At 43.6% G+C, this 18863-nt stretch overlaps 1 protein-coding gene across 1 annotated transcript in view; it reads left to right on the top strand.

Annotated features, from left to right (window-relative positions):
- wif1 (wnt inhibitory factor 1) overlaps positions 1-18863 on the top strand; it is a 41453-nt gene that overhangs the window by 19590 nt on the left and 3000 nt on the right. Inside the window, exons 4-8 of the mRNA XM_068051215.1 lie at positions 708-848; positions 4872-4967; positions 7975-8070; positions 15087-15182; positions 18723-18818. Coding sequence (XP_067907316.1) covers positions 708-848; positions 4872-4967; positions 7975-8070; positions 15087-15182; positions 18723-18818 — 525 coding nt within the window. The remainder of the gene's footprint in view (positions 1-707; positions 849-4871; positions 4968-7974; positions 8071-15086; positions 15183-18722; positions 18819-18863) is intronic.

The raw sequence follows: 18863 nt of genomic DNA, 5'->3' as shown, positions 1-18863 counted from the left end.
GTAACTGCTTCAATTAAATAAAACACTTTCTGTAGGGCCTGGAGGAACAGGAACACTTTTTCCCCCCCCCCCCCCCCCAAACTCACTCCTGGCAATCCGGCTCCCTCCCCACCATTGCCAACTCCAGTCCCCTTCCCAGAATGTAGCTGAATTCATTTCTCTCATGGGGTGAGCTGCTTGTGGAGGCATGGAAGATGTAGGTGGAAACAACCAATTTCAGGACAGCTTTGGGCGCCTCTAAGGGTGCATAATGTGCTTGGGCAGCTCTGTGTCTGGGCCTGTAACTTCTACCACAAGCTACCCTGGGAGTTTGGTTCTTTAGGTGGCTGCTCCACATGGATCAGAAGCAGATCTCAAGCCAGTCTGAAGTTCCAGTGCCCACTATTTCCAATGGAGTCATTCTAGGACACATCCTATCGGTGCAGAGTGTGCTAAGAGAGGAAAGTGGAGATGTCCTATTTCAGAGGCTCCATCCCTGCAACAAAATTACTTTTTCAACTAAAACATCAGAGCAATTTCTGGGTAGGTAGGATGTATGTACATTGTTAAAAAGGAGGGAAGTATCCCGATCAGAGTACTTCCCTTCAATATTCCTCCTTAACGTGGACATTTTTCAAATATTAATATATTAAATGTGTAAATGCAGATCATGAAAAGGGATGGCTTTGTAATTTTCTGTATTGATATAAGCTGTTGTGACATTTTAGTTGTACAGATTGGATTTCCTTGCCTTGGCAGCCAGGATGGGGTAGCAGCCTTTGAGGTCACTGTGGTCATTATGGATGTCGAAGGGAATGTTGTTCTTCAAACACCTCATAATGCAATATTCTTCAAAACTTGTCAAAGAGGTAAACAAAACGTATCCTGATTATTATGCTGCTTTTGTCATTCAAATATATTTGCTATGAACAAACAAATATGTAAGTTTATAAAATTCATTCTTTTCTGATTCAGATTAGTGGTATGTAAAATAATCTTCCGAGAAGTTTGAATTCATGAAAAAGAATTGTGAAACAAATGCAGCGCCTAATCAATGTAAAATAAACATTCACTATAGAATCCTAATACTTTAAGCAGGGCGGTGTCTTTACTGTGGGTAAATTAATGCCTATTTTAACAAGGTATCATCCATAATCTGATTTTGATAAAATGATAGTCCTGAAGGATGATTTTAATCTGTTCTAAATTATTTTAAATTGAGGTTTCTCACTGAAACATAGGTCCTGATTTTAACTCATCTAGCCTGGCAGAAACTGGGTAGAGGGTAGTTAAAATAAGGCAAGTCACTTAATTCCCTCTGATCTCACTGCCTTCCTGCCATGATCTTAACCTCCTGTTTTCAGCAGGCGAGCAGGACACTCACAGAAAGGAAGTGGGATCCTTCTTTAAATATGAAAATCAGGACCTAACGATATCATTATCCATATCAGAATGGATATCTACTAGTTGTGCTTTAGTTGGTCAGTTTTACCATTATAGTTCAAGATTATAGAGTGGAAGGGCTTGAATTTGGTTTCACTGGGGCTGGGATTGGAGGCAGGTGGGCACTAAAAATAGCCCCACCTGCCAAGTTGCGGTTCCCCTGCTCCATCCTGCCCCTGGGCCATTTTTGCAGAGGCGGAATGGAGGGGGTGGGGGTTGTGGCAGGGCTACCGCCCCGCATGCAACAGGTAGCTGACACGGCTTGTTAAGAGCCTATTGAGGCCAAGTAAAGGAGACCGACTGGGATTTCGCAGTGTGTCTCCAGGTCCCTGCAGAGGTGGTGGGGGGCAGTTTAACTGCCTGGAGGTTGGGCCTGGCGGCAAAAGCCATTTTTAAATTTAAGTTTTTAAAAAAAAAAATTAGAGACGGTGCTTCCATTAAGCGCCCTGTCCCTTAGTTATCTGCTATTTCAGCCTTCTGCTCCTTTCAAGCTGGAAGGCCTCTGATTGGACCGTCAGCTTTGAAAGCCTGCCCACCATCCTTAATTGAACAGCGAGCTCACCCTCCAGCCATTACTTGGCTGCCCCTGTGTAAAACGGGGCCTGTGATTGTTTCCCACCCCTTCAGGGCGGGTTCAGGACTCTGAAACAGTCCTGTCCTCTGTTTCCCGCTCCGGAGGGAAAATCCTGTCATTCCTTAATGGTCTAGTGGTTAGGATTTGGTGCTTCTCTGCTGCAGCCTGGGTTTGATTTCCTGCCAGAGCAATGCAATTTTTTTTTCACCTGCAACAGGGCATAGGTTAGCAGAATGGGCAGAGAGGTGGCAGATGGAATTTAATGCTGACATTTTGGCAGAAGGAATAGGGAGAGGCAATATGTACTTAATGGCACAGTTCTAAAGAGTGTGTAGGGACAGAGGGACCTGGGGTTGCATGTGCAGCGATCTTTAAAGGTGGCACGGCATATTGAGAGAGTGGTTAGTAAAGCATCTTGGGATTCATTAATAGAGGCATTGAGTACAAAAACAGGGAGGTTATGCTGAACCTTTTATAAAGCTCTGGTTAAGCCCCAACTGGAATATTACGCTCAGTTCTGGACACCACACTTCATAAAGGATGTGAGCGCCCTTGAGAGGGTGCAGAGGAGATTTACCAGAATGGTTCCAGGGATGGAGGATTTTAGTTGCAATGTTAGGTTGGAAAAGCTGGGTTTGTTCTCCTTTAGAACAAAGGAGATTGAGTGGAGATTTAATAGAAGTGTACAAAATTATGACAGGCTTAGATAAGTTAGACAAAGAAAAGGTGTTCCCATTCACAAATGGTACAAGGACGAAGGGACACAGATTAAAGGTTTTGGGCAAAGGATGCAGGAGGAATATGAGGAAGCACCTTTCTATGCAGCGGGTGGTAATGACCTGGAATTCGCTGCCCAAAACGGAGGTAGAAGTGGAGACAATCAATGACTTCAAAAGGAAATTGGATGGTAACTTGAAGGAAATAGACTTGCAGGGCTATGGGGACTGAGCGGGGGAGTGGGACTGACTGAACAGCCTCGTGGAAAGCCAGCATGGACTCACTGGGCCGAATGGCCTCCTTCTGTGCTGTAAATGACCCAAGAATCTATGGGCTGAATTTTACCAGCCCCTTGACGGCGGGGTTGCAGTGGGGGGTTGGGGGGAGGGGTGGGGGGCGGTAAAATTCTGCGGGGAGAGGCCCGCCTTGACCCACGGCGTCGAGAAGGGCCCAACACATATTACCAGCGGCGTTGTGGGGGTGGGGGGCAACCTTGGTGTGGCCTTCATCTAAATATGTAAATGCACAGTAATGTTAATTGACCTACCTGCAGGCGGTAGCCGTCCCACGCTGATTTTATTTGGGCTTATGGTTGCCCAAAGCAGCTTGCGCACCTTTGGAACTCCATATGGAATTCCGAGGCAAGAACCTGGAGGGGAGGGGGGAGGAATAAAATTCTCAGGGTGGGGGAGCAGGGAAATCACTTTTTATTGGATGTGGGAATGGTAGAAAGGGGTTGAAAGGCAAAAGTTAGAAGGTTCGGGGGGAAAAGTTCAGGTAGGGAAAAAGGCAAGTGTTGGTCATATCGGGCATTGAAATGACCATTGTGGGGGGGGCGCGGTTGGGGAAGGGCCTCCATATCTTAATTAAGTGAAAATTCTTAACGTTTTACTGTTAAAAATTAAAATTACTTCTCAGGGCTTCAAGCCCTTTACAAATGGTGCCGGTGCCTGCGTGGTGGCACTGGACACTGTTGCCTGGCACGCGGCAGCCACCCCTGATGTCATTGGGCGGGGGGTGGGGGGGTGTAGCCACTCGCCCCCTCTATTTAAATCAGCCCCTGTGTGTAATATCTCGGGGACGACGCATCTGCGCGGGATGCACGCCACCATCAGAGTGCACCGCTGCGAACTGTGGTACACTTGTAAAATTCAGCCCTATGACCGGAAGATTTCATCCTGCTATTCGCCCATCCTCAGGAAATGTAAAGGCTTACCTGTTTTGGGGAAGGTTGTTTTTCTGAATTAGAATTTATATAAATTGTAGATGTTTTGCCCCTAATGTTGAAACAAAAAAGTGACCAGAAAAGTCAACAGCATTAAAAGGCTATAAATACAAATTTAAAAGTAAATCGTTTGATGTTTCAGCCAAAATAGACATCAGTTGAAAAAAAATTACCCACAAATTATGGAACCATTTATTAAGAACAGGAAGATACCTGGTTAGCTGCAATTTTACAAAAAATGGAACTAAACTGAATCTGTGCTTACATTAATTAGTATAGAGCAAACTACTTATTCTTATTGCTGCATATGCCATTCTTTCTTTCTTCTTTTGGGCCTCCTTATCTCGAGAGACAATGGATACGCGCCTGGAGGTGGTCAGTGGTTTGTGAAGCAGCGCCTGGAGTGGCTATCAAGGCCAATTCTGGAGTGACAGGCTCTTCCACAGGTGCTGCAGAGAAATTTGTTTGTTGGGGCTGTTGCACAGTTGGCTCTCCCCTTGCGCCTCTGTCTTTTTTCCTGCCAACTACTAAGTCTCTTCGACTCGCCACAATTTAGCCCTGTCTTTATGGCTGCCCGCCAGCTCTGGCGAATGCTGGCAACTGACTCCCACGACTTGTGATCAATGTCACAGGATTTCATGTCGCGTTTGCAGACGTCTTTATAACGGAGACATGGACGGCCGGTGGGTCTGATACCAGTGGCGAGCTCGCTGTACAATGTGTCTTTGGGGATCCTGCCATCTTCCATGCGGCTCACATGGCCAAGCCATCTCAAGCGCCGCTGACTCAGTAGTGTGTATAAGCTGGGGGTGTTGGCCGCTTCAAGGACTTCTGTGTTGGAGATATAGTCCTGCCACCTGATGCCGAATTATGTTAATAAGGTACCAAAATGTATTGAAGATTTACAGGCATTTATTTTTCTTGTGTTCAAAGCCAAGTGCCCAGGGGGCTGTCGCAATGGAGGTTACTGTACAGAGAGACAGGTCTGTGAGTGCCCTGATGGATTCTATGGACCTCATTGTGAGAAAGGTAACACAGACTATCATATACCTATGAATTTTTAACCCAGTGTAATCAGATGAACAAAGTTTGATGCATTTATCAACGATTGATCAGTTCTGTAACTGATGCACTGCTTTCTGTTCAATGAGACAGTATGCCCTTTTCTTGAGTTGTTTCTCTAAGCTACCCAGGGAAGGGAAGGAAAGTTGGCAGGCAAATCACCTGGCAGTCTCATACACCTTCTCAGTCAGTCACAGAACTGTATTTGCCTGGCCTGTTGGCAAGGAGGTGGTGCAGAAAACCTATAGAAGAGAGAAGATTAAAGCAGAGCGAGAATAAATTTAGGAATTATTATAAAAGTGCTTCTGTTTTTGTTAAATTTTTTTTTAAGAATTCATAGTCAAACTGACCAGGTTGGACCAGTTTTTTTTTCAAGAGGTTCGTTAAGAGGACACTGAAAGAACTAGTTTGATGACCACGTTTACTGGTTGTCACATGACTCAAGTTAGAAATAGAACAGAAACCCTGGTAACTGATGACGATGTGGGCAGAGAAGTGAGTTGCACGCCCCAGTAGAATAGATACAGGAGAGGAGATTTAAAGTCAGTAGCTGGATTGTAAGTGAGAAAATATAAATATATGTTGTGACCCATGAAGTGGAACTAGAATAAACAGTGCACTCCTTCCATCTCGGTTGCAACATGTAATTGGGGGCTCTCTTTACGGGTAAATCCAACACCGACGACATACAATTCTAAGTGGGGTAATAATCATTGGAAAAGGAAAAAAAAGCAGGTTTCTTGTGCAATAGAATAAAGTTTACTCTACCGGAATGTCTTTAACAGTTGCTGTGACCTTTCTGGGGAAGGAGAATGTATCCCAAGAGGACACTGAAGGAACTAGTTCGGCAACAACGTTACTGGTTGTCACATGACTCAAGTTAAAAATAGAACAGAAACCCTGGTAATTGGGGAAGATGTGGGCAGAGAAGTGACAGTCACGCGCCCCTTGACAGGACAAGCTCGGGAGCAGCAGTGCGCACCTGAGAGCAGCAAACTTGCAAGTGTTTGGTTGTAGTGTCAGTGTTTACTTTCTGGAATGAGATCAAGGTAGAGCCTGATGAAGAAATGTCATGGAGGAAGAGACCAGATTCTTGCTGAATGTTTAAAGAAAAGTCTGTTAAATTAATTCTCAACACTGCCGAAAAAGAACTGTTCTAAAAGATCCCAAGTGATCAGTCTATGTGTAATCGGAGGCTAGATTGTATGCTGGTTTTGGAACACAACATCTATCATCTGCTGTTTTCTTCAAAAATGAGCAAATATTCAGCCCAAGTGTTTTTTTGTCTGTAACATAGTTCTGAACAAAAATCCCTTTTTATTTTTCCAGTTAACCAGTGTATGTGTGTGAGTGTGAGGGGCTAAAATAAAAAGGGAACTTTAAAATTTCAATCTGTGTGTTTATGCTTTGCTTCGTTACTGGTTAAGACTTGTTTTATAATGAACATAATTTTGTTCATTAAAGAAACTTGGTTGGTGTGTTTTATTCTGGGAAAAATAGAATATATGATTGACCGTATCAGTAAGTGGGAAAATTTAAATAGATGTTGCGACCCTTGGAGAAGTGAAACTAGAATAAACAGTGCACTCCTGCCGCCTTGGTCCGAACATAATGAATAAAGAAATTAAAGTAAAACTATTTAGCTTACTTTGTAAGCTAAAATAATGGATTAAAATAATTCATTATGTTAGAGATATGAAAATATTTCAAGTTGACCTGTGTCCTATAACAGGAAAACAGCGCTATTATTTTGCACCAGCTCAGGACAATCATCACAGATTTCTACAGCTTGCCTCAAGTACATACCAATGATTACTTTGGCATATTGTGGCCTTCTTTGTCCACATTTACTAAAAAATACATTCAGGATTAGAAAATTTTAGGGATATGCAAAAGTTAAATGTTGTATAAGTTTAATCTTTGAATTAAAATGTGAAATGTTTTTGTCAGTATTTTCAATTAATTATCTTGTATAAAATTGCCCAGTTCATCTTTAGCTGAATAGTGGTGTTTTTAAATTTTAAATTTTTAAATACTTAGGTCAACAAGGGAACATTTTATATTCTTTTATTCATCTGAAGTAATTTAGATATTTCAGGTTGAATTTCCTTCCCCTTTCCCAGCACTAGGCAGTAGCAGTGCTCTTGAAGTGTGATGTAGCCCCAGGATCAATAAAATTTCTTGCCATTTCCACAGGCCTGTCCACTGGCAGGACCTATTGCTGGTGGGAAGGTCTAGAAAATGAGACCCCTCAAGCCTGCTGCTGCTTTTGAGGGATTCTTCTTCAGGAACTTCTTCCCTGGGGTGTCCAGCTAGCTAGCTCATCAGAGAATAAAATGGGAGGCTGGGAATGCTGCCTCATATGCTTTGAATATGGGTCCTCTGCAGCTGTAGATCAAGCTTCACAGTGCAGGAAAAGCCCCAGAGATCCTACAGTAATGTTAAAGGGGAAGGGATCTGACATTCTGACCCTCTGCCTCTGTCTTCTGACTTTTATACCCAGGGAACACCAGTCCCTTCAGTTTTTACTTTTTAAGATGTGCAGCATAAAATGAGAAGTACAAAGTGTGCCTGAGAATGCATACACCAGCAAGCCCAGCAAATATATTGGGAGTGAGCTTGCCGCTCATTCCACCAGAGTATGTGGAGTCAGACAAGTTCGAACTGCTTTCAGTTTTTTTTTATTGGAGAGGCATCATACTAAGTAAATTTTCCCCTATACTTTGAGGCACTTTAGGTTACTCCAGCTCCCTTGCTGGCCTCGTTGAAGAGTCCTGGCAGCAGCTTGGTAACTGTCTTAGTTAGGATTGGGTAACAAACAGAGATGGAATAAGCAGGGGGAGAAAAGTGTTTTTTTTTTAACAGGATTCTTTGAGATGAGCAACTAATTAGTAATAAATTTTTAGAACATGCTATCCTGAGAATCAGTGCATTTCTACAAGTTCATTCAAACTCCCTTTTGTTTCATTCTTAGCTCTGTGCGCTCCCAGATGTCTGAATGGAGGACTCTGCGTCAGTCCAGGGTTGTGCATCTGCCCTCCTGGATACTTTGGTATTAACTGTGATAAAGGTAAAAGAAGAGCATGGCTGAAAAACTGTTACTATTATTTCATTCTGATATGTTTGGTGAATTTTTGTGCTTATGGTGAGGGATGTCTGTGCTGGGAAGTAGGCCCCCTCTGACTGATCACTGAACACTACAAGGTCAGATATAACACGGAGGTGTACTTCGAATTATAGAAATCTATCCCCTCCCCCAACAAAAGTCTCGTCAATAATTACAAGAGAAGTAGTGATATTTGTTCATTCGAAGTATGCTTGTGTTCTAAAATGCATTGTTATCAATCGACTGTTGTCAGCTGTCACTCAGCTTGTGATACTTAATGACTTTCCTTCCCATTCCTAATGTCAGTCCAGACTTCTGTTACTGATTTTAAAGTTGGCAACAGCCCCAGTAGAATAGATACAGGGAGAGGAGATTTAAAGTCAGTAGCTGGACTGGAGTCAGGAGGGAAAGTTGGCATTAGATATCAGAGTACTGGGGAAGCCAAGTTGTTGCTCCACTCCCTTTGGAACTTGTTAAAAGGAAAATGTAATGCTGGTCATTTTTCATGATTGTATTATTCAGATTGTAGCTTTATCCCATACATGCGGAACAGTGTGGAATGCTCTGTGTGCTATAAATGCAGCCAAAACTCCTACTCAATGTGCCGTAATCCCAAACTTAGTAAACCAGAAGAGCGAGAGAGAACTTTCAACTTGTGTGTCTGAACAAACTTATACCCATGTTGCAGAGGTGAATGAACGGTGTGCAGAATCACTGAGCTTTACACACCCCAGGAAACCACATTTAACACAAATGCTGGGAACCTCCTGGGAGCTGCTCCCATTCCATGACAGTAATTTTACTGTAAGTACAGATTTCTATCACATTCCCATCAAAGTTAGGACGGGGGAATTTGATCAGCTGCAAGGATATTTCCTGTCAGTCATTTGTCCTTTCCTGCTTGTTCACATATACTGGGAGTATATTCACTACAGCCCAAATTCAGCTACCAAGCATTACTTTATTATTAAATGCAAGAAAATCAGCACTATTATTTGTACCTGTGCTCATTATCACAAGCAATGTTTTACATTACAAAATCATCAGGGCAAAATGCAACAGCAGATTTAACAGCAGTTTTAAAGTACATGCCAAATAAGGTTAGCTGCACTCAGTGCACATTATTTTGTGCAAATGAACTGTGTTATCCTGACTTGGAAATGTATTACAGTTCTTTCATCATCACTGGTTCAAAATCCTGGAACTCCATACCTAACAGCACTGTGGCACTGCCTTCACCACACAAACTGCAGCAGTTCAAGAATGCAGCTCACTAGCACCATTCAAGGGCAGTCAGGGATAGCAAATAAGTGCTGGTCTTGCCAGTGAAGCCCACATTCAATGAATGAGTAAAAAGAAAAAAATAAGTATGGAAATTACTGTACCTGATGTACTCTTATGAATGTTAAACATACAATATATTCCTTGCATTGCCTGTTTATTTTAACATTTAAGATGAGGCATTTAAATAGTAATATTGCTGACAATGTAGCATAGTCAACAAAGAGGAGTTCCCTGATGAGGACTTTCCGTACTTTGGTCTTCGCTCTTAGACAAATTGATCTTGTGTGGAGGAAAATTCATTCTTCTGAAGACTTGAACGCATGTGAGAGCAATAGTGAGAAGAAGATCCCAAACAGTGTAGGTGCAAGAACACAGCCCTGTTTCACGCCACTCAGGATAGGAAAGGGGTCTGATGAGGCTGCGCTATGCTGAATTGTGCCTTTCATATTGTCATGGAATGAGGTGATGATACTGACTAGCTTTGGTGGACATCCGATCTTTTCTAATAGTCTGAAGAGACCACGTCTGCTGATGAGGTCAAAGGCTTTTGTGAGATCAATGAAAGCAATGTAGAGGGGCATCTGTTGTTCGTGGCATTTCTCCTGTAGCTGGCGAAGGGAGAACAGCATGTCAATGGTGGATCTCTCTGCTCAAAAGCCACACTGTACCTCAGGGTAGACACGCTCAGTCAGCTTCTGGAGCCTGTTTAAAGTGACTTGAGCTCAAAGTACGGAAAGTCCTCATCAGGTGACTCCTCTTTGCTGACGATGCATTAATACCCCACACGGAGGAGTGTCTGCAAAGACACTTCGACAGGATTGCAGCTGCCTGCAACGAATTTGGCCTAACCATCAGCCTCAAGAAAACTAACATCATGGGACAGGACGTCAGAAATGTTCCATCCATCAATATCGGCGACCATGCTCTGGAAGTGGTTCAAGAGTTCACCTACCTAGGCTCAACTATCACCAGTAACCTGTCTCTCGATGCAGAAATCAACAAGCGCATGGGAAAGGCTTCCACTGCTATGTCCAGACTGGCCAAGAGAGTGTGGGAAAATGGCGCACTGACATGGAACACAAAAGTCCGAGTGTATCAAGCCTGTGTCCTCAGTACCTTGCTCTACAGCAGCGAGGCCTGGACAACGTATGTCAGCCAAGAGCGACGTCACAATTCATTCCATCTTCACCCTCAGGAGAATCCTTGGCATCAGGTGGCAGGACCGTATCTCCAACACAGAAGTCCTCGAGGCGGCCAACATCCCCAGCTTATGCACACTACGGAGTTAGCGGCGCTTGAGATGGCTTGGCCATGTAAGCCGCGTGGAAGATGACAGGATCCCCAAGGACACATTGTACAGCAAGTTCGTCACTGGTATCAGACCCACCGGCCATCCATGTCTCCGCTTTAAAGACGTCTGCAAACGCGACATGAAGTCCTGTCACATTGATCACAAGTCGTGGGAGTCAGTTGCCAGTGATCGCCAGAGCTGGCGGACAGCCATAAAGGCAGGGCTAAAGTGTGGCGAGTCGAAGAGACTTAGCTGTTGGCAGGAAAAAAGACAGAAGCACAAAGGGAGAGCCAACTGTGTAACAGCCCTGACAACCAATTTTATCTGAAGCACCTGTGGAAGAGTCTGTCACTCTAGAATTGGCCTTTATAGCCACTCCAGGGGCTGCTTCACAAACGCTGCTTCACAAGACCACCTCCAGGCGCTTACCCATTGTCTCTCAAGACAAGGAAGCCAAAGAAGAAGACTGCTGACAATAACTTCAGCCTATACCTATTTGGTATAATTTGTATGGGTGCAAGCTCTTATTTTAAGAAATCTTCTGACAGAATTATAGTTAGAATATATTGTTTGCATCAAATTGACAGGTAGTGGTGCTGTTAGAATCTAAGCTAGAATCCGATCATGAGCTGCCCCTTTTCCAGGCAAAAGTTGGCTTCTAAGGGAGCAATATGGCAGGTAGTGTGGGCATGCTTATTCCACATTGGAAGTGCACCACCCGCCTTACCAGATCTGGCTCCGCTTTAGGCATCCAGGGCCATGTTGGAAGCACATTCATTATAATATTTAAATAAAGATCATATGGTTGTTTTAAGACCCTTCTGTGAAATCTTTTAGCTCCAACATGTGACTCGCTACAGGATAAACTCGCCCAGCAAACTGTAGTGCTAATGGGCAGCAAGGACTCTGCAGCAGTACTATTTAAATGGGTTATCCTCTCCGGATGTTAGCTGCTGGTTAACTTCTGCATTTTTTGTGCCTATTTTGTGCTTTCTGCAACTGAATTGTGACTTCTGTTACCAAGATTTTGTTGATGCTGAATTGCTTTTAAAAACAGTTCCTTCAAAACCGTTTTATTGCAGTAATGGATGATCTGGTAGACCTTCCTTTGGGGATGGAGGATGAGGGGGAGCAGCGAAGAAGATGGGAGAGATCAGGAGTAGCTGGGAGAAGAGTGAGGAGAGACCATTGCTACTGCGGTCTTCAGGGAACACTTCTCTTACCTTCACCTCCCTTAGGAGCAATGTGTTAGATGCCTTCACTTCACCAAGGGGTTATTACCAAGCGATGTCCCGTGTTGCAGCCGCAACTAGGACAGTAGTTCTTAAACTAGTGTCCATAGAGACTTTACAGGGGATCCGCGAAATAATGTGGAAGTGCTATAGTCGAGCTCCTGCTCTCCCCATCCAGGCTCTTGCTCTTTCCCTGCTCCCCTAGTGCTTTCGCCATGCTCTGCTCTCCCTTTGCTGTCTGTGCTCCTGCCAAGGATAAATAGACTTTGCAATGAAAAACAGGCACATCCATCTCACTGGTATCTGCAAGGAAATGCCTGTTTTCTTAGAGCACTATTAAAACACTGCTTACATGCAGCACTTGCATATTGCGATTATTATACGGTATTATAATTTAGTAGTCCTAGTGGCGGCCAACATCCCCAGCTTATACACACTACTAAGTCAGCGGCGCTTGAGATGGCTTGGCCATGTGAGCCGCATGGAAGATGGCAGGATCCCCAAAGACAGATTGTACAGCGAGCTCGCCACTGGTATCAGACCCACCGGCCGTCCACGTCTCCGCTTTAAAGACGTCTGCAAACGCGACATGAAGTCTTATAACATTGATCACAAGTCGTGGGAGTGAGTTGCCAGCAATCGCCAGAGCTGGTGGGTAGCCATAAAGGTGGGGCTAAAGTGTGGCGAGTCAAAGAGACTTAGCATTTGGCAGGAAAAAAGACAGAAGCGCAAGGGGAGAGCCAACTGTGTAACAGCCCTGACAACCAATTTTTTCTGCAGCACCTGTGGAAGAGTCTGTCACTCTAGTATTGGCCTTTATAGCTGCTCCACAAACCACTGAACACCTCCAGGCGCTTACCCATTGTCTCCCGAGACAAGGAGGCCAAAGAGATAAGATAATTTAGATGGGGTGGGTGGGGGGGGCTCCATGATTACTAATCTATTTGAAAAGTGGTCCTCCAACCAAACCTGTTTCAGAACCACTGTACTAGGGCATGTGGCTATTAAGGTTATCGTGGTCTATTTCTTTTAGAATCATAGAAAGTTTAAGACCTAGAAAGAGGCCACTTGGCCCATCGTGTCTGTGCTGGCTGAAAAACGATCCACCTATTCTCATCTCGCCTTCCAGCATTTGGTCTCTAGCCTGCAGCTTACAGCAGTTAAGATGCATGTCCAGACGCCTTTTGAATGAGTTGAGGGTCTCTGCCTCAACTACCCTTTCAGGCAGTGAGTTCCAGACCATCACCACCCTCTGGGTAAAAAAGTTTTTCCTCATCTCCCCTCTGATTTTTCTACCAATCACTTTAAATCTATGCCCCCTCGTCACTGACCTCTCTGCTAAGGTGAATCGACTCTTCACTTCCACTCTATCCAGGCCCTTCAACATTTTGTACATTTCAATCAGATCTTCCCTCAGCCTTCTCTGTTCCGAGGAGCACAACACCAGCCTATCCAATCTTTCCTCATAGCTGCATTTTTCCAGTCCTGGCAACATCCTCATAAATCTCCTCTGTATCCTCTCTAGTGCAATTATATCCTTTCTGTAACGAGGTGCCCAGAACTGCACACAGTACACAAGTTGTGGCCTAATCAATGAGTTATGCAGTTCCAGCATAACCTACCTGCTCTTGCATTCTATACCTTCGCTAATAAAGGAAAGGATTCCATATGCCTTCTTAACCACCTTATTGACCTGTCCTGCTACCTTCAGGGATCTGTGGACATTCACTCAAAGGTCCCTTACTTCCTCTACACTTCTCAGTATTTTTCTATTAATTGTGTATTCCATTTGCCTTGTTTGATCGTTTCTCTTCCCCACCCCCCCCCACCAAATGCATCACCTAACGCTTCTCCAAGTTGAATTCCATTTGCCACTTTTCTGCCCATCTGACCAGACCATCAATATCTTCCTGCAGCCTACAGCTATCCTCCTCGCTATCTATCTCATGGCCAATCTTTGTGTCATTCGCAAACTTCTTGATCATGCCCCCTACATTTACGTCCAAATCGTTAATATACACCACGAAAAGCAGGGGACCCAGTACTGAGCCCTGCGGAGCAGAATGCAATGGGCTCCTTCTAAGCTATAGCAGGTATATTAGTGACCATTTTCTGTGCAATGCTGTATCCAGGAGAAACATCTACATTGCTTTTCCAGTGTCCACTAGACTTCACCTGCAATGTTGGTCTAGTCCTCACTTCACTACAAATATTGACACTAACACCAAACCCAGAAAAAGAATTGATCCAACATCTCAATTCCATCTGTGTATAATATTTAGCAGGAATAATTAAGAATCCTCTACAGCTCTTTAGTCAGTCTGCTATGCTTGTTTACCTATCCTTGTGCTCCTACCAGGTGTTTCTTCAGTGGTTACAGCTTGGGAAGTGGAAGGCTGCTGAGCTTCCATTGAGTACACTTCATATGTCCTTGAGTAGCTTTGGGACTTGGGGAACCGGCTGATGATTACAGCATCACGCAGTGGACTGGGACAGTCTGGCTCAGCTAGCTCCTTGGCACTAACAAGGGCACTGGTAGAGTGAGTCATGGGGGATCAGGCATGCTGTCAAAGCCTTTCACCTGGGACTGTGCTTCAGCACTCCTTCAGCTCTTCATGAGTATAGAGTGCAGGGCTGAAGTGATGCTCTGGAAGCCCTTGTTAACACTGGCCCCAGATAGCAGCAAACTCTGCTTCATTAGCAGCAATGTGAGCTGCTGCAGAAGCTGTCAGTTGCAAGCAGAGGCTCCATCGGGGTGGGCACCACCATGTTCGTGGACCTGATCAGCTGCTCTATGTTGGACAGAATGGTCTCCATGCTCTGAGAAATTGCATAATTGATTCACATTATGTCTGACACACTGATGTATGACTCTCCAAGTAAAATGGTTGGTATTAAATTATTTATTCTTTTGAACATGTTCTCATAACTGAGAAGAAGGAACTCAGTAGTAGGGTGGTTGAACTTGTATTTCACCATTTATTATGTGAATCCTTCATTGCACATCTGTATCACAGAAAATGAGATATTAATCATGCAGCCATGAATTGCACTTTAAAGAAGGACTTTAATTCAAGTTATTTTATGGGCAGTCTTTTGAGATGTACTTTTTTGTGCCCCAATATTTGTTGAGAATTATACCGAGCATCTTATTTTGAAATATTTTATTTCAGCAAACTGCACCACAACCTGTTACAATGGTGGAACCTGCTTCCATCCTGCCAAATGCATTTGCCCACCAGGATATGAAGGGGATCAGTGTGAAATCAGTCAGTATCAACCTTGTACATTTACATATACCAATTTCTGTTTATTTACATTTGCCAGATGTAATATGTTTGCAAAAATGATTTATTTGTGATAGCAAATTATTTACAACTTTTACTGTTCAGCTTGATGCTGTTATGTGCTGTTAATAGTTGCCTGGTGAACTGAACTGTCAACTGATAGATGATGAAATAGCTCAAAAAGTTTTTCAGGCGAGCTATTCGTTGTTGCTGTAACTAAAGATTTTTAAAATATAAACAATTAAATATTGCATTTATTAAAGGAAGTGTAAACTCTGCATATGTAAACACTAAAGTGCTTAAATGAGTTTAATGCTGAAGCTGAAATATAATGAACAAACCAATGGGCCAAAATCATATGCAGTTAGTAATGAATGTGTTAACACGTTTGAATTCTGACTTTACTCCATTTACTTTAAGCACTTACATTAAAATGGAAAACAAATAAATTATGTGTGAAAGTGGTAACATTTTCTGATATCACAACATGGTTTCAGCTTCCAGCTGTGAATGTAGTCTTCTGATTGAAATGCTAGATTTTAAATGATCAAATATCTTAAAGCTCATATTGAAAAACTCACATTCTATAATGATTGCTGATGAATCAAGAAATCTTAAATGGAAAGTTTTTTTGAAATTACCTATACCAAATATCACACTTTGCATCTACTTGTGTGTGTACTTCTGGCTGCCAGTCTGGACCCAAGCTTCTCTCCCTCTTTTGTATAACCATCTCTCATTCCTGTTAGGACTATTTTCCTGAACCATCCGTCCTCTCCTGATCTCTTCCTAATATTCCCCACTTGCCCCCAAATTCACCGCACACTCCTCCCAGCCTTTCTCTACATTGTGATTCTCCCACTGACCTGTCCTGCCACGAATGAGTCCCAGCTGGGAGCTCACAACTTCCTCTGCTCCAACCTAGAGATCCACCATGACACCACTTTCTGTCACACAGCAGCAACTACCTTTATTATTTTCTCCTGATACATATGGTATCCACATCATTCTCTGAGGGTTAAACCTCCACATCCCTCACTCTGCTCTCCCTTTCCAATGCCTCTGGATTTCCTGTTGACTGCCCACTCTACATTGCCATGTCCATTTTCCATCCATGCCTTTATTTCAGATGAACCCATCAACATCCTAGGCCTGACTGAAACCTGGCTTTCTGCTGGTGACTCCTCTTCCCCTCACTGCAATTGCATCAGGTGCTGGCAATTCATTCTATTCTCTGCCCAAATTAGCATGGCTTTCAACTCCAAGTCCCAACTCAACCCGATCCCTTAACCCTCCAGCACTCTTTTCTCCTTTCAGTACATCTTTTCTCATTCCTCCCACCCCTCCTCCAAAGTTCTCATTACCTTCCGAGCCTGCCAACAATTTTTTGCTTACTTTTCTCACTTTTTTTATTTCCAAAATATACTTTATTCATAAAAATCTGTAAAAATTACATTCCCAAACAGTTTAAAACAGCATCAAGTCAAAAAATACAAACAGTGCAAAGGTGATCAGTTTCCTTCTATACAATCATGAGTTGCCTCACAACCCTTCCATTTCATTGTCATGCCATATACATTTATACATTTACAGCACACAAAATTTCTCCGATACAGTTCGAGGGGTTTCCCATGGATCCAGCCCTCAGTTCAGCTTGGTGGGGGGACCTTACACTGTGGTCTTTCCCCATTGAGCCTTTGCTGCGGCTGCACCAAGCTTTAGTGCGTCCCTCAGCACGTAGTCCTGGACCTTGGAATGGGCCAGTCTGTAACATTCGGTGGTGGACAACTCTTTGCGCTGGAAGACCAGCAAGTTACGGGCAGACCAAAGGGCGCCTTTCACCGAATTGATAGTCCTCCAGCAGCAGTTGATGTTTGTCTCGGTGTGCGTCCCTGGGAACAGCCCGTAGAGCACAGACTCCTGTGTTACAGAGCTGCTTGGGATGAACCTCGACAAAAACCACTGCATCTCTTTCCACACCTGCTTTGCAAAGACACATTCCAGGAGGAGGTGGGCAACCGTCTCTTCCCCACCACAACCACCGCGGGGGCATTGTGCGGAGGGGGCGAGACTTCGGGTGTGCATGAAGGATCTGACAGGGAGGGCCCTTCTCACCACCAGCCAAGCTACATCTTGGTGCTTGTTTGAAAGTTCTGGTGATGAGGCATTCCGCCAAATTACTTTGATGGTCTGCTCGGGGAGCCATCCGTCAGGATCCACCGTCTCCTTTCCCCGTAGGGCCTTGAGGACATTCTGTGCAGACCACTGCCTGATGGACCGGTGGTCAAAGGTGTTTTCCTGCAGAAACTGCTCCATGAAGGATAGGTGGTATGGCACGGCCCTCTGCAGTCCAGATTTTCTAACATCTGGCCCTCAATGAAAACTCACACTGCATGCTAACTTGCCTCACACAAAACACTTCAACCTCAACATCACCTGAGTGTTTCCAAGGTCACAACTAAATCTGATCACTCCTACAATTTCTTCACCACCACCACCACCCCTGTTTAGTCACTTCCAGCATGCCTTGATGTACCATCCAATGATCTGCTCTTATTCTTCATATACATGCTGCCTCTGTAACATTATCCATAAGTGTCAGAATCTGTACCACCCTTGATTCCATAATCGTTGCTGTGCTGTTCATTTACCTGTCCAACTGTCTGGGATGAATCAGAGCTTCTTCTAGCTAAACACTAGCAAGGCATATAAAAGCTATTGGAAATCAGGAACTCTGTTCCCAAAAGGCTGTGGATGCTCATCAATTGAAATTTTCAAATCTGAAATTGATAGATTTTAGTTAGGTAAGGGTGTCAAGGGATATGGAGTTGTTGCATGTTGCTTTCAAAATCTTTACTCTTGTTTACAAATTAATATTATGACCTCAATAATTTCCACGCATAAATATCAGCTTATGCTGGCCCTTGAGTCTGGATGACTGTTTCCTCTCACACCCATTTCATGACCATGCAGGTTGGAATTATCCCCGAAGGCTTGCTATATCTCTCATACCTTAAAAAGCACGCTCTCAATATACTTCCCTAACCATGCCTGCAATCACCTCTCTGAACCTTCTCCCACTTCTGTTTGGTGTTCAATCTGTGCCTTATGTTGAAGCGCCTTGCACCATTCTGCCATGTTAAAGGTGCTTTGCTTTCCAAATGTATGTTGTGTTGCTTCTAAAATATACAGTAAATTAATTTTAAAGATGTCGCACAGTAGTGGAAGCATAAAATGACCAGGAAATAAGCACTACAAACAGACGAAATATATGACGATACATTTCTCATGAATCAGGCCAAAACTCACTCATGGCTGTTAGCAGCTTAGTCCTGAGCCACTTGGGTAAAATAAATTTCAGATCCTAGTGTTTCCTTTATTGCATCCTGTATTTAATTATTTTTCATTAACTGAGTTTAAATCTACCTTCTCGTAATACTTATTCTTGGAGTAACTGAAATATGCTGGGTGGTTAGAAGTATGAAACACTCAGTGCAGAAATCTACTGTTCCTTTTGTGCAGGTAAATGTCGGCAGCCATGCAGAAATGGGGGGAAATGCACTGGGAGAAACAAATGCAAATGCGTTAAAGGTTACCAGGGTGACCTGTGCTCTAAGCGTAAGTATCTTGCGATTAAAAAAACATCTTTCTCTTTTCAAACTC

This window comes from Heterodontus francisci, chromosome 18, assembly GCF_036365525.1.
Source record: "Heterodontus francisci isolate sHetFra1 chromosome 18, sHetFra1.hap1, whole genome shotgun sequence".
In the NCBI taxonomy this organism is placed as follows: Eukaryota; Metazoa; Chordata; class Chondrichthyes; order Heterodontiformes; family Heterodontidae; genus Heterodontus; species Heterodontus francisci.
Note: the sequence above shows the minus strand (reverse complement) of the source record. Positions and strands in the feature narration are given on the sequence as shown.